This window comes from Vigna angularis, chromosome 3 (genome assembly GCF_016808095.1).
Source record: "Vigna angularis cultivar LongXiaoDou No.4 chromosome 3, ASM1680809v1, whole genome shotgun sequence".
NCBI classification, from domain to species: Eukaryota; Viridiplantae; Streptophyta; class Magnoliopsida; order Fabales; family Fabaceae; genus Vigna; species Vigna angularis.
Window position 1 is genome coordinate 1,473,484 of NC_068972.1, and position 25,873 is coordinate 1,499,356.

The following is a 25,873-nucleotide window of genomic DNA, read 5'->3' on the forward strand; positions in this document are numbered from 1 at the left end:
GTGAAATCTCTTGGTTTTAACCTTTGTTTGAAGAATAACTGCATTTTTCTCAAATGAAAGTGGGACCCAACTACATCACCACGATGCCAGAGTGTCAAGTGTCAAGAGTGACACGTTGCATTTATTTTCTGTCATATTCAGTAAGGAAGTTATCAATTATTGAAGACATATTAAATCTTTCTTTTCAATTATTAAAATTAGTTATATTTTCCTATCATGTACTGTCGTAATATATTTAATTACATAAATCTTGTTAAAATCATAGATTTATGTTAGTTAAAACATTCTTTAATGCATTCTGTAAAATTTAATTATTAGAATTAGTTATATTTTTTTATCATCTTGCTTATCTTTATTCTTATATAATATAATTATTGCAATTTTTTTATTATATCATTGTAATTTTTTTATTATATAAAACTTGTTATATCACTACAAAAATTGATTGTTTGAATTAGTTATATTTTCTTATAATATACTATTGTAATATATTTTACTATAAATAAAATTTGTTAAATTTATTATACGGATCAAAATATAAGTGATAAAAATGGTGTAAATAAATGTTGTATGAAAGTTATAATTATTAGGCTTCTCCTCGAAAGAGGGTTGTGTTCAAAATGGTTTTTAAAAAATAATAAATGATCTTAACTTTTGAAAAAACATATCAAGTTAATCTTTTTTATAATGGCATCAAAATTTTAAAGGTGCATGTGTCCATGGATAAAACATGATGAGGTGTCCAGTTTTAATGATTGTGTGGCACTATTGGGTGAGTGAGGTGTAAAATAAAAAAATTGAATAATCCTTTAAAGGAAAATAAATAATTATTAAAAAATTAAATAATTACTAACAAATGTTGAATTGGATAAGATTTTTTTTAATTTATAATTAAAATATTTATGAAGAATTAGGGTTTCATTAACCACTATAAATAGCAATTTCTAATTACCTCTATTCTTAATAGGTAATTTAATTAAAATCACTTTAACTCCAATTAAATTTCTAAAAGTTGATCCACCAGAAACCTAATCAAGAATTTGTCTTTTTCCCAATTTTCTTTTGTTGCTTTCAAGCTGACAACCCAACCCTGAGTTCTTCTTTCTCACGGATAACTTTACTCTGAGAGTTATCCTTGTCTCGAGCAAAGGTAGAAGCCTTGTGGTGGCAAAGACGACAAAGATGCGATGACGTAGGCGGCGTTTTTGTCTTTTGTGGTGGCTGGCGGTGTGTTCGTGAGGGACTGCGTGAGGAGATCATGTCGAAGAAAGTCGTGGTGGCTCGCGGTGGAACGATCTGGCGAGTATTGTGGCGGAATCGCGAGGCCCTTCGTGGTGCAAGGAAAACCCTCTTCTTCTTCTCTGTTTTAGGTTGTTTTGCACGGAAGCCCAAACACAGACCTCTTCGCGACGCAGTGGTCACGACAGAGGCGGGTTGTTTCTTCGCAAAAGCGGGTTGTTTCTTGACCACTTTTTTCTGACACGAAAATTGAACTCCTCCACTTCTCAAATAAATGAAATTTTGACATATTTGTGGTATTTCAAAATTTGGAGGATGATGGAAGATCTTGTGAAAAGTAACTCCACACACAGATTAATAATTAATAATCTTTTAAAGAAATAAAATTAATATTACAGAAATGAACAGAGAAGATGACTTCACGGTGGGGAATCCGCTCCCGGGTCGTCGCTTGCGTCTTATGGCCCGTCCTTGAGGTACCTTTTGAAGGCAGGGAGTGTGACAACGTACACGCTTCCCTTTACTTCACTCCATAGGCCTTCTCATCAGTTGCAGGGTTTGGTGGCCCGAAATTGACTTGGCTTTGCCAAAAGGCCTCATCTCTAGAAGCCCGGCTCGCGAGGCGTCCCTCTCGCAATAGGGTTCCAAACCTCGCCTCGCTCTTGTGACATGCTATCTTTCCACTCTTCATTCCCAAGTAAAGGGTGAGTCTCATGCGTCAGTTTGTGGATCGCGGTCTCACGCACTAATCCCTACAGGTCCCCGTAGTAGGCCGGCTGCCCTACCTAAACCAATCATCATATCGGTCCCTAGGCCCCATTGCTGGAAAGGCTCGGCTTCAAAATCGTACGTGGAGCTTCCGCCTCATACGACTCCTCTAGGGATGGAGGTAGGCCCAGCCCAGGCTTGTGCGGTTAAGGTTGTTGTACACAACCTCCGCTTATTTGATCAATCTAGTAAAAGTTCAAAGTGATCGCTCTTAAACTTAAAATACGTCTATAGGCGTTAAATCCACCTACCACCAGCCCTGTCCAAAAGAAGACGAGAGCTGGTAATGGCGTCTATGATCCGCCTATATGGAACGTTCTGTCTGGTGTCCAACTCTCTTATTTGAGAAACATAGGCATGATAAGACAAAGAAAAAGATCAAGTGGAGAGTTGTTTACTCTTAAACCTGAACAGTCTCAAAACTCCTTTGAATGAAAGTCTTGACAACGTCTAATCTATTTTTCTTAATCTAACTTGACCCATTTTTTCAAAAGTTGGGATCATTTTTAAAAAAAGACAGGACCATTTTAAACATAAGTCCTCTTTCAAGCAACTAAAAGAGATATTAAGCCTAATTATTAATGGAAAAATATAATGTTATTCCAAACTCGAAATTTAACATATTTTTAAGCATTGATTTAAACCATTTAACCGAGCATTTATTATTTGTAAACTTTTACTATGCTTATTATTTATATAGTGTAATTTTCTATATCTTAACTAAAACATAACAGGAAATAGAAAAAATATATACAATATATTGTTTTTCACATAGATATAATTATTGCTCCCATGATATTTTAAAGTTTAAATAACCTGTGTATCCTAATATTAAAATAAGACTATATCTTGAAATTAAATATTGATATTTTTTATAAGGAAATTTAAAAGTATATATAACATATAATATGATATATATTTCTACTAAAGGTATATATTAAAATAAAATTTTGTTAGATCAGTTTATATCTGAAATTTTGAAAATATTTTTTTAAAAGTTTGTTTGGATTGATTAGTTATTTATATATTGTGTTAAGTGTAGTTATCACTAATATAATCTTTTGTTATTTAGTGGGTGGAAGGTGGCAAAGTGTTTAGAGGTGATCCTCGCTGGAGAAACTCGTGGAAAAGATGAAACTGCGGAAAGCAAGAAACGGACGGGGAGATGGCGGAGGGTGGATCGCCGTGGAAGAAGCGTCGTCGTGGAAGGTGGATCGCCGTGGAGGAAGGATCGTCGTGGAGGGTGGATCGCCGCAGTAGAAACTGATGAAATCAATTATGGCAATTCGGCGCCAGAAAAAGTTTGCAATTCTTTTTTCTTTTTAATTTTAATTTTGTCAAATTTGATAGTGGTTTTTTGAGTGATGATTGCAGATAATAAACGGTTGCAGAAAAAGAAACAACAGATGGCAGAGATTTCGCAAACCGGCGGAGCCCCGACGGAGACTCGTCTGGAGGCAGCGGCGCAGGAATAACGACGGACAAACCCCGCACGAGAGTGGGAGCATAGGCATTTTCTTGATAGTGAAAATTGCTCACCGACAACCAAGAATGACATCGTAAGAGAATTTGTAACATGATTTCGACATTTTACCTTTTTCATACGCATGATATTTGAAACATGAATGCTTACACATGAAATTTGAAACATTAGGTAAAATTGCAGTCTATGATAATTTTTTTTAACATTATCATTTCTTGTTGAACGTCAAATGGTGAATTCAGGTAACTTCTTTATTCTTTAAAAGAAAAAAAAGATAATCTTTTATGTCATATGATTCATTTTAGATCTCAATCAATTTGACGATAAACTCTTTAAGAATGTCTATTTTGTTGGATGATGAACTTGGGAATGAAATTCGGCAAATCGGGGTCTGAGACAATGTGCTGCTCAGAATTTGTCATGTGAGTTCAAATCGTGATTTATTTATTTTTAACCTAGATAGCACAGTATATACAAGAAAAGAGTTCAAGAAACATTTTTTAATTTTATTTTCTTTTACATAATTTATATATTTCGATATGAAATCTATTTATATATAATCCATGTTACAAATTATTAGAAAAAAATTAAAATCAAAACTTTTTTTTTTTGGAGTTGTCAAATTCTTCTCTTATAATTATTGTGCAATCAGGGTGAAAATAAATGAATTATAATTTGAATTTATATGACAAATTCAGTGCAGCACATTATCTTAGAGCTGGAGTTGTTGAATTTCATTTACAACTTCATCATCTAATAAACAAGGTGTTAAAAGAGTTTTGTTGTTTAGTTGGAGAAGTTTAAGATGAATTACGTGATATAAATATTATTTTTTAAAAAATTTAAACCCTTGTATGGTCCTCGTATTTGTATGGAAATCTTAAGCGAGTCTTCATATTTTCAACCTTATGTAAGCAAACCTTACGATGACGATGAGAAGGCCGATGATGAGTAACTGTATCAAAACATTTCTGAGTAAGGCTGACTTCCCTGTGGCAGGCTCCATGGAAACAGATTGTATACTTTTCTTAAAAAAATAATAATTACAAGAAAAAAAAATTAAATGAAAATATGCTTTCAATATTTCTTCAATTTATCGTAGAAGCGAGTGAAGGAGTGGTTAACGTCGAAGGATGAAACAAGAATTCATGGATATGGATTCGTGTTTGAGTTCTATGAAACATTGATAAAGAAGAAAGAGAAGTGATGAAAATAAAAGAAATGCCGTGTGGAGTTTCCAAATTGCATAATTTTTCTAATTTTTTAATAAAATATCCACTTCAGCATATCCACCATTTTAATCGTGTTTGTGACAAATTAATTGTTTGGGCAAAATTGACTCAATTTTACAAATATTTAAACCAAATTGAGATATTTTGCAAATATATAGACCCAATTTAGACGGTTAAAAATATGAGGACCCACTTAATATTCTCATATAAAAGAATAAAGAAAGTTCCATGAATTCACTATTTGACATTAAGCGTCGTGTTCGACTTATTAGACTTTTGATTAAACTTATTTGTAGATTCATTACATATAGATGTTATTAACATGCAATTGTATAACAAGTCTTGCCTATTTATGATCATTGATGTATTAATATACAGTATATATGTCATTAATAGAATAATAAGACCTATATATTAATTATTATATTAATTGTATGTGGGTAATATATAAAATCACAATTTAGTTAATAATATTTTGTGCATAACTTAAACAAATCATATCATATAATGCAAATACAAAGTTCAATAGTAAATCATGACATTGTATTCTTAAATTGGTTAATTTAATTATACTTAATTAGTTATAATTATAATAATATTGCTTGAGTGATATAACTTTTTGAAGCATAGGAATTAGAGATTAGACTTCTCCAAACTTGCAAACGTTCATAGTTTAGGTGTTTAATCATTATTTCAATTCTCAGCTTCACATAAAGAAAAAATCGTTATAGTATCTCTCTACTCAACTTTTGTCTTATAACTTTTTTTAATTATTATTATGGTTTGAAAATCCATATAATCACTTAGCTAATGATACTCTGGAGTTTTGTTGATAGTTCTCATTAAATAAATATCGAAATTTTAAACCACTTATATAGACAGGTGATTTACCTTGTTATCCTAATTTTTAAATCATATATCTCAAATTTTTAAATTACTTATCAAATTTTTAAGTGACACCAAAGGTTTTAACAATCTAATGAAATTTTAATATATGATTTAAGAACATTAAATAAAAAAATAAAGTGGTAAAGATAATCACTATTCCCAATTAAAAGATGATACATGAAATTATAACTTACTTTAAAATTATCCTCAATTAAGAGATCTAACAAAATTTTACAAAAATATAAAGGAAGTTAGAGATATCGAGACATACAAGTAAAATAAAATAAAAAATAGTCGAATGTAATTGGTGAAAGACACCATACTATTTTTTGTGTGACACACTTTTCGTATTTGACATCAGATTTCAAAATAACAAGCTTCTTTTAAAATAAATTTAAAAACAAATATTCATATTAAAGTCAATTATTTTTTCTTTTCTGTATTTTCTTTCACGTTTAAATTTGTAGCAAATATTCTTTATATAATGGATTAATTAAAATTCTCCCTGTCCCTTAAAATATTTTACCTATAATATGTTGATACTATTAATTGAATTTGAGCACTTGATATTAATTTATCCACAATAAATTCCATTTTAAATATATTATTTTAATCTCAAAATTATTCATCTATATCTTCTACCTTAAAAAAGCTGGATATTTATGTGACTCCAATCCCACTAAGGGGTTTCTAAAAAAGTTTAAAGAATAAAAACGATTTAAATGTACTTAACAAAGTTAAAGTGGCGTAGAAGAAAGATACATACATACACGTACACGACTCTTTCCTTGAACCGTAGCTGGTAAGACGATGATGATGATTTATCAATCTTCACATCAACGGTGGTGAGTGTCCCGTCACTGAACAAAACAAAAATGTGGCTGTGGCTGTTGCTGTTGCTGTTTCAGTTGAATGTTACTATTTCAAACACTCTTCCCTCACTCACTCCAAGCCTCACATTCCTTTTATTTTTTTTTTAATTTTCTTTCTCCAAACGCTTGAATAATTATTACAATTACAATACTAATAACCACAACGTAACATGGCATCCACTCTCTCCCTCCGGCCCGACCGACTCTCGCCCGGTTCATCCTTCCTCAGACCGCCGGTTCGCCCTCCCCTGCACAAACCAATCGCGGCCGAGCAGTGGCGCGCCGCACCGCCCCGGATACAGTGCCGCCGCAGGACGGTGGCGCCGGTCCACGCCGGCTCTCGCGCCGATGACTCCGCGCCGTTCGAGATGTCTGTGGAGAACGCGCTGAAGCTGCTGGGCGTTTCGGAGGGCGCGTCCTTCGATGACATACTCCGCGCCAAAAACGCCATCCTCGCTAATTGCAAAGATGACCAAGATGCCGTTGCTCAGGTTGAGTTTTCTTCGATTTCGCTCTTTCGCTCCAATTTCCGTTATGAGAATCAAATTCACATCGCGCCTGCTTGTTAATGTTAGTTGCAGGTCAGGATTGAGAATCTTTGATGACATATGTCTAATCTAAAGATTTATTAAGCTTCCAGTCAAATTGAAATTTCCATCTAGACGGGAACACTCACTATAAGCACTTTTAAAAACTGCATCTAATTTTTCTTTATAAAATTAGCATTTCAACTTGGGGTCGGACGTAAGTTCGGCTTCTCATTGGTTTTTATATAGATATATTATTTGTTTAATATGTATTTCTCAATTTTTTAATTGCTCACTTGTTACATCCTCCGCGATTGTTTTTTGGTCACCTCATTATTTGAGTGGGTTTTGGTAGCGTATGCGGTGTGTTGATTGAAAACAAATAATGATGATGGGTGTCGTTTGGGTAATATGTATCGTTTCAGGGTTAAATATGGGTGTTTGTGATTAACTGACAATGATAAGGTCAATCCTCTATGTGGTGATGGGTCAATAGGAAAACATTAATTTTTGTTTGGAAGAACTTATCGCTGGATGCTTATGGATTGTGTGGGTTTGGTTTTGAACAGAAGTTTCCAGGAATTGCTGATTCAGAATAATATAAATGTTTATGTTATTTTCATAGGAATGGGACCTATTTTCTGCAACATATTATATCTTGAAACATGTACCCATCAAGAAGAATAATAGAAGGTAAAATGAATTAAACCTTTTTCAAGTTAAAGTTTGCTTGTAGATAAATAAAAATCAGCTTCTAGAGAAGCCAAAGGAAAGCAGTTAACTATTCAATTCTCAATACAGTGGATGTGGACATTAACACAATCAGTGGTTGTCTTTGTAGGTTGAGGCTGCATATGACATGTTGCTTATGCAGAGCCTAACTCAGCGGAGGGCAGGGAAAGTAGCAAACAGTAATGTTCGTTATGCTGATGTCAAGCGTGTGAAACCCCCAACAGCGGGATCAATGCCGCAATGGTTGAAGAATTCACCTGTGTCAGTTGAGTCACCTTCCACCAGTGATCTCGGTTTACAAGCTGGAGTGTATGGTGCATTGATGGGTTTAACCTATCTTAATGGGGCTTCTACACCCGTTGCAGCTTATGCTGGGGCTGATGTTCCTGGACTACTCTTGGCTGGTAGCTTTGGTGCTTCCCTGTACTTTATGACCAAAAAGAATGTTAAGTTAGGTAAGGAGCGTTCACATGTGCACTCTGTAATCAATTCATTGCAATTCAAGAGGATTCTTGTTTCGTGGGTGGCAATATTCATATTTGTTTGTATGTTGGAAAGTAAGAGAGAATTGGAAAGTCCATAATGAATGGGAGAACCAGGGAAAAGGGGGAAATGGACCTAGAGAGATTTACCTTCTTGTTATCCTTTGTTGAAACTTAATATTTTGAGGACAGAAAAGAGAATATGAGATGAAAGTAAGTGATAAGAATGAACCTCAACGTTTTGGATTCTCTTAAAAGAATTGTTGATTCATATCTAACTATTCCCAACTTGTGGGATGAAACTTGGTTGTTGTTTGTTATTGTGGTTGTCTAACAAATTTTTAGGTTTTTGTTTTGCAAGATCTACCTCCATAATGGGATTCTGTATTTTGTATTGTAATTAGGCAGGAGCACAAAATGAAACTTGGCTGTGTTGTTTACTTCGTTTACTGTATTTTCCCCAACTCAATATTAAAAGTTGGGTTTATAGAAAAGACCTGTATTTCTGATGCTGCTGATACGGATACTAATTCATTTATTAATTTATCCAGCACGATGTTTATTTCTGTCTAAATTAATGGCTGTTTGGAAATAATAAGTCTCAAGTATAAAGTGTGACACTGCAGTTGAAAAAAGTTTATCTACTTTACAAATGACACTTCTAGCTATATTTTGTTCAATCGAGATACTTTTCTGACTTTTTTGCCTCTTTTCCTAGACTATGTCTATTCTTCTAGGATTAGTTTTGAGTTTCATTCCTTTCTCATTGTCCTTATTGTTTTATTGTTGTATCCTATTAATTTTTTGCAGGGAAGGCCACTGTCATAACCATAGGCGGGCTCGTAGCTGGCGCTGTTGTAGGGTCAGCGGTAGAGAACTGGTTGCAGGTAGATATTGTCCCATTCCTGGGTATACACTCCCCTGCTGCTGTTGTTAGTGAAATCATTATTATATCTCAATTCTTGGTTTCTCTGTACCTAAGGTAAACACGAAAGCATGGTGATCTTGCATTAAATTGTGAAACTTGTAATTATTCATTTGCATGCAGCATGTTCATACCCTAAGGTAGACAGGCAAGGCTACTGTTATTTCTTATAACCATAGGACTCATAGCTGGCCCCCTGTGGTTGTCAGCTGGAGAGAACTGTTATACCGTTTCTGGGCATACGCTCCCTGCTGCTGTTGTTAGTAAAATCATAACTATCTCATATCTTGTTTTATCTGTACCTAAGGTAGACAGGAAAATATGGTGATCTTATTTGAAATTGTGAACTTGTAACTATTCATTTGCATGCAGCGTGATCATACCCAAGCTATTTTATAGGATGTGAAATCATTGCATATTTGTACAAAACTGTGAATAGAATGTAGTCCCTCATCTGCAAATGCGTGAAACTTACATTGGAAAGGTGCATATTTATGTTCACAGTTGGTGAGCAAATGAGCATTTTGCAATCTCAGTAGCCCGTCTTGCTTTGTTTAATAAATAGTCCTAGAAAAAAACACTTGGGTGTTCGGTTTCCTTTTTAGTCCTTTAAAGGTGTTTATAACACTTCATTTTCTTACTGGTTTCCGAATGTGAAACACTATGTCTGTTTATATCTGTGTACATCTTTATGTGTTATGGGTCCTCTCATGATGGGTTCTGTTGCTCTGCTTAGCATTTTTATGATGTATATCAAACCATGCTGTTTCTTTCAACGTGCTGCATTTTGGCGTTTTGTATCAAAGCTTTATGATAATGCCTCTGTCTTGTGTTTTTCCGGTGGGTCATAAGTGCTGGCCTCGTACATCTCTCACGTACAGACTGCACCCTCACCCTTTTCAGCACGCGACCACAAGTCGTGTTTAGATAAAAATAAATAAACTAGAATAATGACAGCACAAAGGCACGAAAATTATCTTATTTCTTCAAATGTTAGGCTAGTTTATAGTCACACAAACAATAGCAAAAGTTTGCGTGGTTTCAAGTCTTCTTTTGCAATGTCAAAATTTGAGTCTGGGAATCTTTGTAAATAAATGCAACCTCGCCGATCCAATCAAGTTTCCATTAGTTTCTTGGGAAAAGCCTACGAAAAGAAGAAACAAAGAAGACACAAATACATACACCCACACGCATTGATGAATTAGAGTGTGTCTGGATATCACATCTGAACTAAACCTACATTCAACCCATTCCAATACTTAATTTACTTGTTGATTATTCGTTGGAAAGTATAATAAAACTTTCAATCAGTATAATTGCAGCAGGGAGAGATTGATATTCGAGTTTGTAAACATTGTGGTAAGTAGATTGCCGACAACTTCATTGAAATCAATGTCAAATGAGACATTGAGATCAATTCGTTGGAAAATGAACATGGTCAATTCTACTGTTAATTTATTACTGTAAATGATTTAATCTTTATCGAAGTATTTTTTGGTTTAGATCAATTCGTTGGAAAATGAACATGGTCAATTCTACTGTTAATTTATTACTGTAAATGATTTAATCTTTTCCGAAGTATTTTTGGGTTACAAACCGATGTACAACTCAGGTAGTAGAAATAATTGTATGAATTTGAATTTTCGAGAGTATTTCTTTTGGTGCAATTCTTTTTTTTTGGGTACATATCAACATTAGTTTGACTTGATAACATATTTTTTATAATTACGAAATTATTTCGTGTTCATTTACCCTCTTTTGAGTTTTATACTAAAGAAAATAAGAAAAGAGAAAAAAAATTGTAATTTGAAATGAAAAAACAACAGAATGAAAAAAATGTTTCAGAAATTTATTATTTCCCTTTAGACAAGAGAAAATGTGTCATAATCTATGCTTTCTTTCCCTCTACATTCTTTCTTTTCATCCACATTTTTATTATTTTAAAAATTAATGAGAAAAAAATTGGAACATTTTTTTAATGTTTTTTTTTTTTCATAATTGGGGCAATTCAAAATATGCACTTGTTTTTGGAAGAGAAAACCAACCAAACTAACAGCATTGATTATGATATTTTTAAAATATTCTTTACTTGTGGTGGAAGATTAAAATATTTAGAACTAATCTTTTAGACTAATCAATATTTTTTTTTCAATTTTTGAGAGTTCCATGCACATTTTCGAAGTAAAATTGGAAACATCAACACATTTAACCATTATTATAGTACATTAATAATAGTTGTTTGGAAGTAAAATTATAGGTACCACACAATTATAGGTGTTTTTCCCCATGTGGTCCACTCGTTTAATTAATAAATTAAACATTTTTTTTGTAGAGTTAAACAATAACCGTTCTTATAAACAAATAAAACATGTACAAGAATTCTTTAACAAGTTCTTGTTATTACAAAATTAAAATTACACATGATTAATAATTTTCCCCCTTGATTTCAAGCTTTACTATATTATTCTTTGTTAGTTCCCTTTTCTAACACTTATTAATTAAGATTGGTAAGAAATTTTATATAACAACAATCACGGTTTTAGTAAAAGAAAGTTATTTCTTTATAATGAATTACTCCCTCTTGAGTCTTTATTATAAAACACCTTCTACAAGTTTTATATAATTCACTCTATAAGACCCTTTATACTTTAAATCAGACGTTCATTTATTTATCCTTACTAAATCTTTTTTAGGATTTGTCTTGAAGTTTGACTATAACCTGGAAATATATAACATTAGTTATAATTTACATATTTTTTTAATCCAATGTTATTACACCACTTTTAATCCAATGTTTATACTTAAAAGGTAAATTAAGCAAATGAAAATATTTTCAAAAAAATCTGTACAAATTAACTAATTTCCCTTTTTTATTTAAAATTTTATTAAATGTTCACGGACTCTGCCTCCAATATAATTATATGTATATATCCAGCAGTTGAATCCAATTGTTAAAAGAATCTAACATCCCCACCAAGATAATTGAGAATCTTGTACAAAATTCCCTCACTCAACCTCATTAAATTAATCATTTCAGCTATGACAAGAGTTACCAACTCCATCATATTCCCTCCTTTATCTTACTTTTCACCTGCTAAACACAGAAAACAAAGAAATTTTGAGAGAAACAAAACAATTAACAGTCAGCAACATACATCAGTGCACTCCATCAACTAACATAAAAATTGATGTCTCAGCGAGCTGCTTCGACATAACACAACACAAGATAACACATAATAACACCATAATTACTTACACAATAAAGCACCCCAAAGCCTCAAATATCCCTCACTAACACTATTTTTTGCTGTTGCAACTTTCAATATTGCAGCCACCCTCTATGTATGTAATGTTCCCAACCTTGTCACTTTTTTCACTATAACTTACAAGATCATTGTACATTTTCTGTGATGCTTTGGAGAACTCCGACAAGGATTCAAACACTAGAGAAAACCCAGATTGCAATCCATGTAACGTTATCCTCTGTGTTTCCTGCATGCTACTGTGGTGCTTCTCCTTCTCCACTTCAAGTTTTCTTCTCAGTGTCTCCACATGATCATTTTTCTCCATCATGCACTCATCTTGTTCATCAGTAGTACTCCACTTTGATTCCTCATCAGTGGCATGCAGCTCAAGCATCTTTGTCTCCACTTTAGGTAGTCCTCCTGAAGCGTATCTTCTGTCCAAAACTCTAGTTAACCTATCTACCTTCCTTTTCTGCTGTTGCTCTTTGTTTTGCTGAAGCCACAAAGCTCTAACATCTTTCACAACACTTTTCAATGCCAGTGTTACCATTTTATCAGGTAACTTCTGCATTGAAGCTAACCAATCGTTGCATATCACAAGCAGAGGTGGCCCGTTCACTTCGTACGGCAAGGCAATGTTTTTGCTTCTCGAGTAAAACTCCACTTCAGGGACTATGAACTTACTCAGCCATCCGTGTAAAGCTTCAACATATGCTTCTTGTGCTGCAGTGTACTCTTTGAAGCAGTCACGCCAATTTCGAAGCTGAGCTTCGAGTTGAAGAGTTGCAAATCCATGAGACTGGTTACAGAATTTCTCATACGTGGTGCATGTGAAGTACTTCACTTCAGACAGAATCTTCTTCTGGGTTTCATGGGACTCCAACATGATCTTCCATGACTGGGTCAGGCTGCATTAGGAAAATGGAACATAAGAAATCAATGAAACTTGAAATTATTTAGTCTTTTCAGTTTTCAGTGGCAATGTTATCCCACCCTTTTAACAGTTCAACAATTTGAGGTTGTAGTTCTTCATCTCTCATTTTCTCAATTCTCTTTGAGATTGATTCTGCCCGTCGGATTGCAACCAAGATCCCAGCATACAGATCTTTCACTTCAACTTTGGTTTTGTCTGTGCTCAGCAGATCATCTCCTCTAACATTCTTACTTCTCAACTGCGCACATTTTTTTTCATAATTTTTCCTTGTGCTATCTCCAGCCTAAGGTAAGGTAAATTTCAGATGTTAATTAAAAGTAGAATGAGAAAAAGTGGAAACAGGAAAACGAAGTCATGCTTGAAAAATACAGAGTCCTATAGGAATGAAATTCAAAAGAAAGAGTACAAAATTCTCAAGAGAAGTTGATTTCATTCATCTTTATGCTCCAAACTGAAAAAACAGTGGCCTGTGGCTGTTCTGGGCCAATTTTCTTTGGCCCATTTAAAAAATATGGGCCTGGCTGGAACAATATTTCAATTGGTCCAGTTGGTTTTGCCCTGGCAGCCCATTTTTTCAACTATATTTGATAGGCAAAAATTCCTTAAATGGAAGCCATATATAGAGACATGGAAGGAGATCCACAAAATTAGCATAGTATTCCATGTTCAAATAGTTCTGCATGTTTTTAACACCAATCTTGAGTTTGCCAACAAGGAATCCTTTAATAAAACACTACTATAGGTTAAATAATTGACCCTAGAATTTACATGTAGATAGATGCAAGGTGTGAAAAATGTAAACAATGGTATATACACCAGTTATTTTGATCCATTCCAGAACAAACGTTGATGCAGTATCATCACAAAACAGAAAATATGGATAAAAGACAGAAGCATTATAAAACAAACCAACCTTAACCTCCTCATAGAGTTTCTTTTCCCATGCATATAACCTTCCTAAGGTTGATAAATGGCTTCCCGAATCCATTCCTCCATAATCATCAAACAGATCATTCTTATATTCCACCCAAGTTGAGGAATTTTTCGTATTTGGAGCCATGAGACTCTTGCATGATGACTGCCTAGATGAAATGGACTTCCATGTTATTGCCTGAATGAGTTTAGTCGAACTTTCTGCAGTGAGATCAGATGGTTCAAAATCCCAAGGCTTGAGAAACTTGAAACAGAAGCATATGAACCCATGCAGAAATAATGGAATACACATGGAGGAAAATCTAAACTATACAGAGCATTGGTCATCATGTGTTGCTACATCAAACAGAATTCACAAGATGGTACATCCACGATATGATTTTCAAATACAACAATAATATCATGGCTCTGGTTAATTTTCAGATCAAAACCATTTTTATCTTCTAGAGCTCTCTCATTAAGTTTTTAACTATGATAAGCTATTTTTAGCACAATTAACTGATCCAAAGTTTTTGTGTGTAGCTAGGAAAGTATCTGAGGCTTCTACCGCAGTGTTAAAACACACAACAGCTACTCTAATTAACTTAATAGCACTTCCTTTGAGTGTTCAGTTAAACATTGCAATTATACTATAGTAGTTCAAGTAAATAGTTACATATATTTAAGGTAGCGTAGGTTATGCAAGAAATGCAGTTGTATTTTTACAAGTGTCAACTGTTGATTTGTAGTTCATACCTACATCAGTTAATTACAAACTCAAGTGTGTATGGTCACATGGATCAACACGTACAGTGTCAGAAGATGACCTATGCAGGAATATGAGAAAATTGCAAAAACATATTTACAAGATGATCTGAGATGTCCAACAGTCCAAGATTGCAGTATATCCTAAAATATCCAATGCTGGACGGAGAAAAGGACAGTCCATAATAGAAATAGAAACAAGTTAACAGAGACATGGTAATCATACCTTGCACATGCCGAATGTTGAGGCTAATGATACAAGGCAGAACCAACACAACACAGCAATGTACAAGTTTTAACCAACAAATTACATCACAGAGAAACTATTATCTCCACCAGTTAATAATTCAAGAAACTCAACCATAAACATGAAATAGATATTTGCAGAAAATGGTAACAACAAAAATAATAGCTCAAAAACTCCCTATATTAAAGAGGGACCCACCTTTTATTTCATCCAAACTAGAATGAAGGGGGATTCTATTAGCTTCCAGCATTCTGGTCACATCTTTTCCAGAATCATTTGCCCTGAGAAAATGGTCTTCGATGTCTTTCAATGCTTCAAGCAGCTCTCTCCCCTCTGCAGGTGTATCAAGAACAGCAAGCCCCCTTTGCTCCCCTTGATTCTCGGTGGCCACATCCACCACCTTCACTGTTTCAACACCACTAATCGCTTGCTCCGCAACACCTTCACTGTTACTTTTATTATTATTATTATTATTCTCTTCAACACTCACCACTTTGTGCTCAACCTCTTTTCTCTCCAGTTCTTCCTCCAACTCAGGAATCCCTTCCTCCTCCCTCACAGCCCTCAAATCATCATCTGAGTGCCTGTGGTAGCCGCACATATCACTCCTCAAACTGTCAAAAGGGTAGAAGAAGTCCCATCCAAAATCTCTCTGAGGGGATGGCATTGAAGGTGGCATGGGCATAGGCACGGGCATGGACATGGACATGGACATAGGCATAGTCACAGGCATGCAATAGTACCCACATGGTTGTTCGTGCTGCGGTTCTTCTCCCTTGCTTTCACTTTCTCCTTCCCTTTTCTCTTCAGTCTCTTCCTCAGAAGAGTCTGAGGATGTTGAAGAGATGCATGAGTCACAAGCAATGGCTTCATGTTTGGTTTCTGAGGGTGTCTGCTGGAGGAACATGGGGTTAGTGATGACATTCTCGGAGGGTGGAGAAGGAGAGTGAGAAGAAGGGCAAGGAGGAGGGAAAGTTATGAGGAAAGGTGATGAAGGTGAAGAGTGGCGTGCAACAAAGAGCTTAATGGCCGCAGCTACTGCATTGAGAGAGTGAAAATACTTACAATGAGCCACAGCAAGTGCATATCTTTTCTCCACAGCTAGCTTTAACAGCCGTTTTCTCTCTCTACAAATAGACACAACTTCCTCTTCTTCCTCTAGTTTGGAAGCAACACACCCCATCTCTCTCACACACGCTAATGTGTAGTGTAGTGTAGTGTGGTGGTGCAAGTGTTTCTTATCTGAAACAAGGGTTGAATGGTTTTAGCGAGAAAGGCTCTTACTTGCTCCTTTCTCTGACAAAAAAGGAGGGAGCTTTCCCAGGTAGAGAGAACCAACTTTCAACTGGGTTTTAAAAGAAACAAACAAGTTTTCAAAAAATAGCCTTTTTCCTAAGTTTTGGAGTAAAACCATTCCTCTTTCTGAGACAAAACCGCAGTAGATGTTTTCCAAGCAGAACCTTTACAAACAAAACAACGCAGCAAAGTTTTCCATTCCCTCGGACACACTACCAAAGTAGCCAGCTGCAACAAGAACACGGAGATTATAAGATATTAACTCCATAACAAAAACATTTATTAACTCATTATCAGTACCTTAATGGAAGTAGACAGAGTAATTAACTTACCATTAGTAGTAAATGACTAAAAAAATGATCTTGAAGAAAAAAAAATTACTGCACACTTGTAGAGGAGAGAGAGAGAGAGAGGGTAAAGAAAGTAGGGGCTCGAGAAAGAAAGAGAAGACAGGGTTCTTTCTAGTGTTTGGCAATATGCACTTGATGGTTTTGAGTACGGTCATGGTGAAGAAGCATTCCTTGGTTGTTTAAAAGAGGTGTAGCAATGGTAGAGCCTAGAGAGATTAAAAATAATGCAAAAAACAAAAAGAAAAAGCATAGCAGAGAAGAGTGAGTGAGTGGTGACTTGTGAGAAAAAAGAGGAGAGAAAGAGAGAGAATAAAATCCATGAAGATGGTTTGGTTTTTGTCAGAAAACGGTGTCTTTCTTGGTTCTGTTTTCAAACTCTAGTCTTTGTCTTATACTAATCTCTCTTATAATGAGAGAATAATTGTGTTTATGCCATGAAATTAAAAAAACATCATCAGTTCAGTTGAGTGTGATTTTTAATGTTAAAAATATTAATGAGTTGTTGGATATGATAAGAAGAGCAAAGTGGTAATGGTAATTGGGATTCAGTGTGGGGTTTAGCAGAACAGAACTGAGGTGTCAGAAGTGTGATAGTGGTATGTATTTAGTATAATGACGAAATTGTCCCTTGGATTAGATGCCCTGGCCCACTACTGTTGGCACTAGATTTTGCCAGTTTTTCCAGGTGGTGACCCAACACATTTCTATGCCTAAGCACTGCAACCCTCCCACACAACCTCAAGTTTAAATCTCTCTTTTCATTTCACCTTTTTTCACTTTTAGCTTTACCTTTTATATATATATACAATTTAAATTACAAATTTAGTTTTGATTAATTTTGTTTTTTATATATTTTTTACTCAATTAAAGTTATATTTTTGAAAAAAAAATATATTTAATAGAACTTATTTTTCTTATTTTATAATGATTAATATCATTAATAGTGCTATTATTTACTTCAAACGTTCCTTGTATGAATTAAGAGAAATTTCAAAATATAAGATAACATTATTTATTTAAATTTTGATTTGTGAGACTTCTAAATAGAATGTTAATGTAATTTGTTTAAAAGATTAGTCTTTTCCAAAAAATATAGATTTGAGGGTTAAAAATAAATATAAAAATCAAAACAAATTAAAAGCTAAGTTAAAGAAAAATAAAACAAATTACTAATCAAACTTAAATATGAATTATGAATTGTGTAAGATATAGTCAAACGTGCAATATTTCGCACTCATTTGAAGAGGAATCCGATTATTCTTCATACAAATATCTAAAATGGAGAGGTGTTACAAAAAATATAATTTATTTTAAATAAATTATATCATTTTACATCACTCTTGATCATGTTATATCTTACTACTGTAGTAACAAATTTCATGAATCTTTTTGAATTTTTTTACCCCTATTTGATACTTCCTAAAAAAATATTACTTTTATTCTTCTAAGTTATTTGTTTTAAATTATTTTATATTTTAAAGTAAAAATATTGTTTTATAAGTATGGGATGTTGGGTTGAATGAAAATTTAAGTGTTTTTCTATCATCATCGGATAGTTTAATAGAATTCACCTTTTTGCTTATCAAATAAGACAAGTTTTGGAGGCTTTGACTCGAAACTATTTGTGTTTTACAAGATACACATAGCATAGGATTGCGAAGAGTTATTAAGTTAAGAAACTTTGATTGATATTCGTAGTAATTAATATTTTTTAATTGAGCAAACACATATTTAATTCAAATCATATTTTAAAAACAGACTACTTCCAAATTAAAGATAATTTATCTTTTAAAATAAAACTTGTTAAAAATTGAAGAATATTATACGAAAAAATTAAGACCCGAAATTATTAGTTTGATGAAAGTGAGTTTGGATATAAAATTTTTACTATTTGAAAATTAGAAAAACATATGAACAAATTATATGTCAGATTTTTTTAGAAGTGAACTTTTTAGGCTATTTTTTTATTTTAGGAAAATGTGAGTAATAGTTTTAGTTTAGTATGGATGTTTCTTTTAAAAAGAAAATAAAAATAAAAATTATATTTTTATATTGATATATATATAAATTAAAATTTAACTATTTAATTATGCATTTATAAAAAAATTATAATTTCTCTAAACTCTTTACTCTACACCTCACTTGCTTTCTATTGTTGTAGAAATCACCATGTCATTTGCTATTATTAGAATGATATATACTTGAAAATGATAAATTAACTTGAAAACAGAATTATCTATATATGATAATGAAAAGCCAATAAATTTTTCTATAACTATAATACCCTTTAAATAATTTAAATTATCTGTACGATTTTACAAATATAATATAAAGTCTCTTTATGACAAAGTTACCATGTGTAATATATTTTCTCAGATACAGTAAGCTAGTTATGGTTTTAGGTTTGTTGTTACAATAGGAGATTTTTAAGGCAGACTTGATTTACAAAATGAAATAATAAAATCAATCATTTATTAAAATCCCACAAAGATTCACAAATTTATAAATTTATTTTAAGTGGTAAGAGATGGAGAGAAAAAATGAAATATTAATTAAGTGATTTAATAATTTGATTTTTATAATTTTTCAAAATTAATAAGAGAAAATCCAGTAGAATTGATAAATCATCGTACAAATTATGTACAAAGTTTTTTGAAAGAGATTTGTTTTGATAGAGATTTACATAATCGAGAGACTAACCTTTCTAATGTGGCCTTATTGCTTTCCGACACTGGAATTGAACGCTCCGCTTGCTTGTCCTCTTGACCGCTCGATTGGTGCTTTGGACCGGAGGGGGAGGTAACTGCACCAATCAATTTATAAGTCATTCCATGGAACATAAACTGACTTCAGATCTAATAAAATAAAAACACACTTATTTTTAGATTCGATTAATTGCGGATAAACAGCTTATCGATATTTTTTACTCATATTTGATCATTCTGCCATTATTTGTTATATTATCGACCCAATTACTTATTGACCCATTAACGCATTAGTCATGTCACGAGATTTTAATACAAATCACTCTGTAACCTAATCACAGTTTAATATATGATGTTAACCGATCGACTAATTTTCTTAACTGCTCGGCCCATATATGATACTGATGATTTATTTTGGAGGGATGATGAAAGAAATTGATGTTGAATGTTTTGGCTTATATGAAATTAGTTTTTACAAATGTCTCGGCAAGGAAAATAAAAGTGTGACTATGCATTCTTTCATCTTCCGATCCGCGACCAAATCCATAATGTTCGATGGTAACTCATGTTACAAATGGAATCTAACCGGTCCCACTACGGTTTTTTTTTTTTTTTAAATGCAACTGTTATTTTTAATTCTCATGGTTAAAAAAAAATATTTTTTACTTTCTTGTACTTTTTTTATATATTATTCAACACTTAATTACTTTAAAATGTTAAAAAATTTCATATCAAAGATAATTAATTTATAATATATAAATAGACGTAAATTTAATTTTAAAAATTAAATTTATAAAATTTATATTTTTAATATAATATTGAAATTTATTTTAAGAAGATTTGTGTTATTAAACCTATTGTTTTAACGTCTTAGGTTAGGTATTGGCTTAGATAATTTTTTAAAGGGGCTGGAATGGAAACAAGATTACCTCTTTCTTTTTCTTTAATCTTTAAAAACTATAACTTAATCTTAAAATAATAATTATTGTTGTTAACAAAGATATTCTGTCAAAAAATAAATTTTTAAAACCTTTATAACTTCTTTTATATATAATTCATTTATGTTCCACTTTCCTTTTCAGATATCTAAACAACAAAAGATTCCTTTACTTCCCACTTTTATCCATCCAAACAGCATATTTTTATTATTGATTTATTTATCATTCTTATTTCTTTCTCTTTATTTCACTTTTTATCCAAACAATTCATTATTGGTACTTCCTTTTTTTTTTGTCTATCTCTCACTTTCATCCTCCTCAATGTGTCTGTGCATTTAATATATCTATGGAAAGATATTTCCAAAACCAGAGAAAAAAAATTATTGTAGATTCATTCAAGTTTCTCTATCGGCATTCAATCATTCAAAAGAATGAATTTCTCTGAACATGAATATTTTTGTAATGAGGTGGACGATGCCATATTGATTGATTGTGTTCAATAATGTGACAATGAAGACACCTTTAACATTACATCATGTCATGCATAATCCACATTTACACAGTGATTTTCCTCTCCACCTAAAACACCTGAATGAATTGCATTATCTAAGGCTAAAACAAAGATGTTGGTGTCCTCAGCATTACAACATTTCCCACATCACAGTTGAAGATCAAAGTTACCAAGAAAGATAAAATGGTGCCAAGGCAACTCTTATAATGGTCATCAGAAAATCTCTTGTGTTGTTTTGGTTTTGAGGGGAAGGGGAAAAAAACCTAGACATGAGTATTAGTATCCTAGTAAGTTACAGTTCACATTCAAAAGAATTGAAGTGCTGCTCCTCTCATTGCTATTTGAAGATAACTGGTATTCACACAAGAAAATGATACAACAAGGAAAAAGATAAAAGATACAACTTAGATCAGGTACCACTAATCTCTGTTGGTGTGGTACAAGGTGCCAGTGTGTTATGAGGCAGGTTAATACCACCCCCTCTCACAGAAATACCAGGGAACTTCGCAGTGCTTGTCCTACTCCCAAGATTTGAGTCAAGATACACAACAACCACTGTGGTATCATCATGGAAATGACGACGAACACCACGATCTATTTTCTTTAAATCTGAATATCTCATTTCTCTTTTCTTTGCAGCTTCTTGAAGTGCAGCTTTCACCAGCCTCCTTGCACTTCCCTGAAAAGACAGCAGATGAAACATGAATTCAATTTGCACTCAACTTTCTACCTGGACTGAGCAAATAAAATGCTATCGAATTGTTTTCAAGCCAGCATTGAAAAATATTTCATGTGTCAAGAAACATAGAAATTTAGGCATGCCAATATCTTGCTTAGTCATCCTTCACCAATTCAAGATTATTGAGAAGATCTCTCAAGGGTCCTTTTGTGCGACCATATCAGATATAAGCAAGGTTCTTCAACAAAAGATTATTTGTCAAGATTATCCAAGTCATGTGAAGGCTTTATTTTCCAGCATGAATTTCTATAAGCAAATTAAATCAACTTTTGTTGCTAGAATTTAAAGGTGGTGTTTTGTTACTTAAATACTGCATTTCCGCCAAAAAATAAAAAATCTGCTGATTACAATTTTCTCCTGGAAAATTCACTTTAAAGTTACTGGTAATGGTATAACACAATCTAGCATAGTCAAATTTAAATATGTATCTTACACTGCGGGGACTGTTTTGAACTATATCAACTGCTTCTTGATTGCTAAGGTGCTCCCAGAGTCCATCAGATGCAAATATAATAAATTGATCATTTGGCTGCAAATGATGCACTGAAATTGATGGCTCTGAGCTCAGTATTGGCATCTTGAATGGTTCCCGGAGTCGAAACTTAGCATATAGAGGTTCCCTATTGAACTCGGCCTTCTTCAAATACACATCACCAATAGATTTAGAAACCTGCAGTTGAGAAACAGATCTTAAAATTTATGACAATTCATAAAGAGAGAGAGAGGTTTTAAGTCAAGTTCTGTTAGGTAAGATAATAATAAGCATTGAATCAAATGAGTTAAGCGTCTCTAGTAAAGTCAATAATGACAAAGGCCAAGGATTATCAGGAAGTACAGAGATAAGAATTAAATATGACAAGCCCATGGCCATTTAAACTTTCACAGAAGAAAAGAAAGATACAAAAGCACTGGTTGCAATTGCCATTCACATCATATTATAGACAACATTTATACCTGTATTTGACATGATTAGATCAAACTCTTGTGAAATCATAGCAAAGTTACTAAAACAGAATTACATGATGCAAGGCTATTTGACTCTTTCTACTCTCATAATTTAGAGTATATTATAACTGAAGTGATAAAAATTGACCCATTTAGCCCAGCATCTAGAAACTGAAACTCTGCCGTTGCACTAACACAACTTCAATAATAGCTTTTGGTTTATATGAAGTCATAACGTATATACTGTGATATTAATGCTATTCAACTCTAGTGAGGTTGAAAATATAAAGCCCTGTCAACAAAAATTGACACTAACATTTTTTTCTCTCTCTCCCCACACCCACCCCAGTCCCTTTTAATTCTCCTCAGCATAGCTTTCTATTTCTGATGTTAATCTTCGCATCCTGAAAACTGAAAATTTGATTTTCAATCTTGGAAGTTTACAGATTTAAAGTGATATTGAGAGGTGTGAAGTGTTTATCATGAGTTCATCTGCTACATGTACACATAGCAGCTGAAAATACTTACTTGAATAAGGCCCTTCACACGCCATACACTATGCTTTAAAACCACAATATTTGGATCATCAGGATGTAAAGAACGCAGCTCCTCCCTTATAGACTCTATTGATGCATTGTGCTCTGCCGATAATTGCATGGCTAAAACCTCACCAGTTGCCTTCACCGCTCTTCCTAAAACTGCCCGGGAATCCCCTAGGTTTGCTATATAAAGGGTTCCGTTACAAATAACACCAACAAGACAACATGAGCCAACAGCTGCAATTTGTGGCGACAGGGACCACTGATTGGCAACCACTGACATAAACCCCTCTTCTGTTGCTTGGAATGCCTTGCGAATTACATCTACTGACATTGATTGTTGCTCTGAAGTAAATTCTGAAATTTAAAGCAAAAGAGAACATTATATTCAGTACTCATGTGCATAGAATTGGTTCAAATTCAAAATACAAAGGTACTGAAAACCACTATTTTGTTAGTTTCGATTCTGCACACATCTTTATAATCTTAATTCATTGCAGACCTGATAGAATGTTAGACAAAAGAAATAGTTGAAGGGAAATCCTTCACTATAACAACTTCTGACAAACTGACACCAAAAGAATGAAATCTCACCATCCATGCAAAAGAAAGAAGAAAGAACGAGTTTTTTATTGGCATGTAAAAGTGGAAAATCTTGTTTTAGACATATTATTAACTCAGGAAAAGAATCCATACTATATTATTCCATTAATCCCTAATCTTTCTAGCTAATTAAGGACATGACAGAAATGAACAAGACAACTGTTTTTCTTCCTTTCGTTAACTTAAGACGATTCCCTGTATTTCCTTTGGTGGTTGTCCCAGTTAAAAAGAAAATTTGACTACATGAGTCTTGAAACTGGAAAGCAGACAAAAATATAGCAAGGCAAAGAGAAAAGCCTGTTCCAATACAGAAAAACTTGAAGAATTCAGTCATTTTGCTGTCAACTTACTCTTGAGATGGTGAAAGAGGTGATCATTGATAAACCGCGATGTCTCGGGCCCTCCATGGCCATCATAGATACCGACGAAAGTACCATAAGGGCCAGATTCATTGGAGCTCAAACTGCCTGATTCAATCTGGCTTTGATCTTCCAGCAAGTTATTGGCTTGGATCACAGCCATTGAAAATTCACCATTCAAGTGCTGACCTGAGTCCTTATACCACAGTAGTCCATCCTGTCTACCTCCGGCATCCGAACCTGTGCGAGAAAATCCTTCGGAACCCGGCCGAAAGCAGGCCCTCAATAAGTTCATCAACTCCGAGAACATCCCTCATTTCACCAAACAACCGTCAAGGATTTCAACATCTACCAACAACCCAAAAAACAACTTCACCCCACCGGAATTTTCATAAACTATGAATATGGTCCTGCACTCCTCACTACCACAACAACGAAGATGATCCAGCACAAACTACACCAACAAACAAATACAGTTAAAATCAATTAAGGTTCAACCCTCAACAAACAAACACAACCTGAACCCTCTATGAACTAGAAACTTGCAAAAGAAGCTGCTTTTCACAGTTTTATAATGGATGACTGAATATTGAAGAGCACCCACAAAAAGAAATCAACTCCCAATGAAAAAAAATCCAACCTTTCGGTTTCCTTTTAACGCAACAAAAACTATGACCACACAGAGCAGCCGCTGTAGATGAAAAATTCAACAAAGGAAAAAATATATTTTACTTGTATTTTCCCCAAAGGTCAAAACCCACTTTTTCTGAGACACTTTTTGGTCAGCTGATTGGAAATCCTTTGTTCACATTAACATTGAAAATCAAAACCCCAAGTTACACTGATCTCCATAAAATCCAATCACGGGAGTAGCCAATCTTTTTCATCAAGTGTAAACATGTATGTTGTACGGCAACAAGTCAAAGTAAAATAAAAAAATTCGGTAAGAGATCTCACCCAGAAAAATTTGACAATCGATCAGAAGGTATTGCGGTGCCCCAGATGAAGAAGAGAGTGATCCGTAGGTAGGAAAGTGTGCAAAATCATTAGATCTGCGGATCCATCAAATCAATACAAAGAAACAGAAATGGGTTTTTTGTGTTGCTTTTGTAGGCAAGTGGTATGTATGCAGAAGGTGAAAGGTATTAGAGAAGAAAAAGGAGAGTGGCGCATGAAAGATAATTGAAAATTGAAAGAGCTCAGTGTGAAAGATTGGACAAAGTGTGAAACCCTTTTTCGTTTTTGTTTTTGCTTTTTTCTTTTGTTATGAACTGAGAGAGAAGAAGCCCCATAAAAAGACTAACAACGAAGAGCTTGGAGCCAGCAAAGCACAGGTCCAGCTATGGGCTCCACACCACTATGACGAACTAGAGAGAGAGAACGCGAGAAAAGTTAGAGAGAGAAACATACATACAGAGTCAATGAATTTCAACATTCATAATTTTAACCACTTACCAAGAACATTTTCCCATACATAGGTTTGGGTTTGTAATCACTCACATAATAAGCTTACAGTAAATAATTTATGGATTATGCTTTATTATACTTCTCTCTCTCATCTATTTCACATTATTAAGTGCAATTAACTGGTTTACGAATGATTTGGAAGAAAATGAGTTGATAGATTTGAAGATACA

The 25,873-nt window shown here is 33.7% G+C and overlaps 3 protein-coding genes across 3 annotated transcripts; 1 reads left to right on the forward strand and 2 right to left on the reverse strand.

Moving 5' to 3' along the window:
• Positions 1 to 6,508: 6,508 nt before the first annotated feature.
• LOC108326660 (protein CHAPERONE-LIKE PROTEIN OF POR1, chloroplastic) lies at positions 6,509 to 9,515 on the forward strand. The gene is made up of 3 exons (XM_017560269.2): positions 6,509 to 6,973; positions 7,851 to 8,196; positions 9,034 to 9,515. Exons 1-3 carry the CDS (start codon positions 6,653 to 6,655, stop codon positions 9,207 to 9,209), a joined length of 843 nt encoding a protein of 280 aa, XP_017415758.1. The 5' UTR covers positions 6,509 to 6,652; the 3' UTR covers positions 9,210 to 9,515.
• Positions 9,516 to 12,122: 2,607 nt separating this feature from the next.
• Positions 12,123 to 17,307, reverse strand: LOC108324204 (protein ALTERED PHOSPHATE STARVATION RESPONSE 1). Its single transcript, XM_017557067.2, has 5 exons — positions 16,880 to 17,307; positions 15,450 to 16,775; positions 14,241 to 14,461; positions 13,387 to 13,610; positions 12,123 to 13,301 (listed from the first exon to the last, which is right to left on the reverse strand). Exons 2-5 carry the CDS (start codon positions 16,432 to 16,434, stop codon positions 12,446 to 12,448), a joined length of 2,286 nt encoding a protein of 761 aa, XP_017412556.1. The 5' UTR covers positions 16,435 to 16,775; positions 16,880 to 17,307; the 3' UTR covers positions 12,123 to 12,445.
• Positions 17,308 to 21,235: 3,928 nt separating this feature from the next.
• On the reverse strand, positions 21,236 to 25,611 carry LOC108326300 (probable protein phosphatase 2C 60). The gene is made up of 5 exons (XM_017559710.2): positions 25,194 to 25,611; positions 24,228 to 24,690; positions 23,264 to 23,631; positions 22,224 to 22,460; positions 21,236 to 21,730 (listed from the first exon to the last, which is right to left on the reverse strand). Exons 2-5 carry the CDS (start codon positions 24,544 to 24,546, stop codon positions 21,461 to 21,463), a joined length of 1,194 nt encoding a protein of 397 aa, XP_017415199.2. The 5' UTR covers positions 24,547 to 24,690; positions 25,194 to 25,611; the 3' UTR covers positions 21,236 to 21,460.
• Positions 25,612 to 25,873: the final 262 nt, after the last annotated feature.

Excerpts from the sequence above, each read along its gene's own strand:
- LOC108324204 (XM_017557067.2), bottom strand. The coding sequence starts at position 16,434 with ATGGGGTGTGTTGCTTCCAAACTAGAGGAAGAAGAGGAAGTTGTGTCT. Across the intron at positions 14,462-15,449 it reads TAGTTTGGATGAAATAAAAG|AAAGTTCGACTAAACTCATT; the intron begins GTGGGTCCCTCT and ends ATCTCACTGCAG. Across the intron at positions 13,302-13,386 it reads ATTGTTGAACTGTTAAAAGG|CCTGACCCAGTCATGGAAGA; the intron begins GTGGGATAACAT and ends TTCCTAATGCAG.
- LOC108326660 (XM_017560269.2), top strand. The coding sequence starts at position 6,653 with ATGGCATCCACTCTCTCCCTCCGGCCCGACCGACTCTCGCCCGGTTCA. Across the intron at positions 6,974-7,850 it reads ACCAAGATGCCGTTGCTCAG|GTTGAGGCTGCATATGACAT; the intron begins GTTGAGTTTTCT and ends TTGTCTTTGTAG. Across the intron at positions 8,197-9,033 it reads CAAAAAGAATGTTAAGTTAG|GGAAGGCCACTGTCATAACC; the intron begins GTAAGGAGCGTT and ends AATTTTTTGCAG.
- LOC108326300 (XM_017559710.2), bottom strand. The coding sequence starts at position 24,546 with ATGTTCTCGGAGTTGATGAACTTATTGAGGGCCTGCTTTCGGCCGGGT. Across the intron at positions 22,461-23,263 it reads GTGTGAAGGGCCTTATTCAA|GTTTCTAAATCTATTGGTGA; the intron begins GTAAGTATTTTC and ends TCTCAACTGCAG. Across the intron at positions 21,731-22,223 it reads TTCAAAACAGTCCCCGCAGT|GGAAGTGCAAGGAGGCTGGT; the intron begins GTAAGATACATA and ends CTGTCTTTTCAG.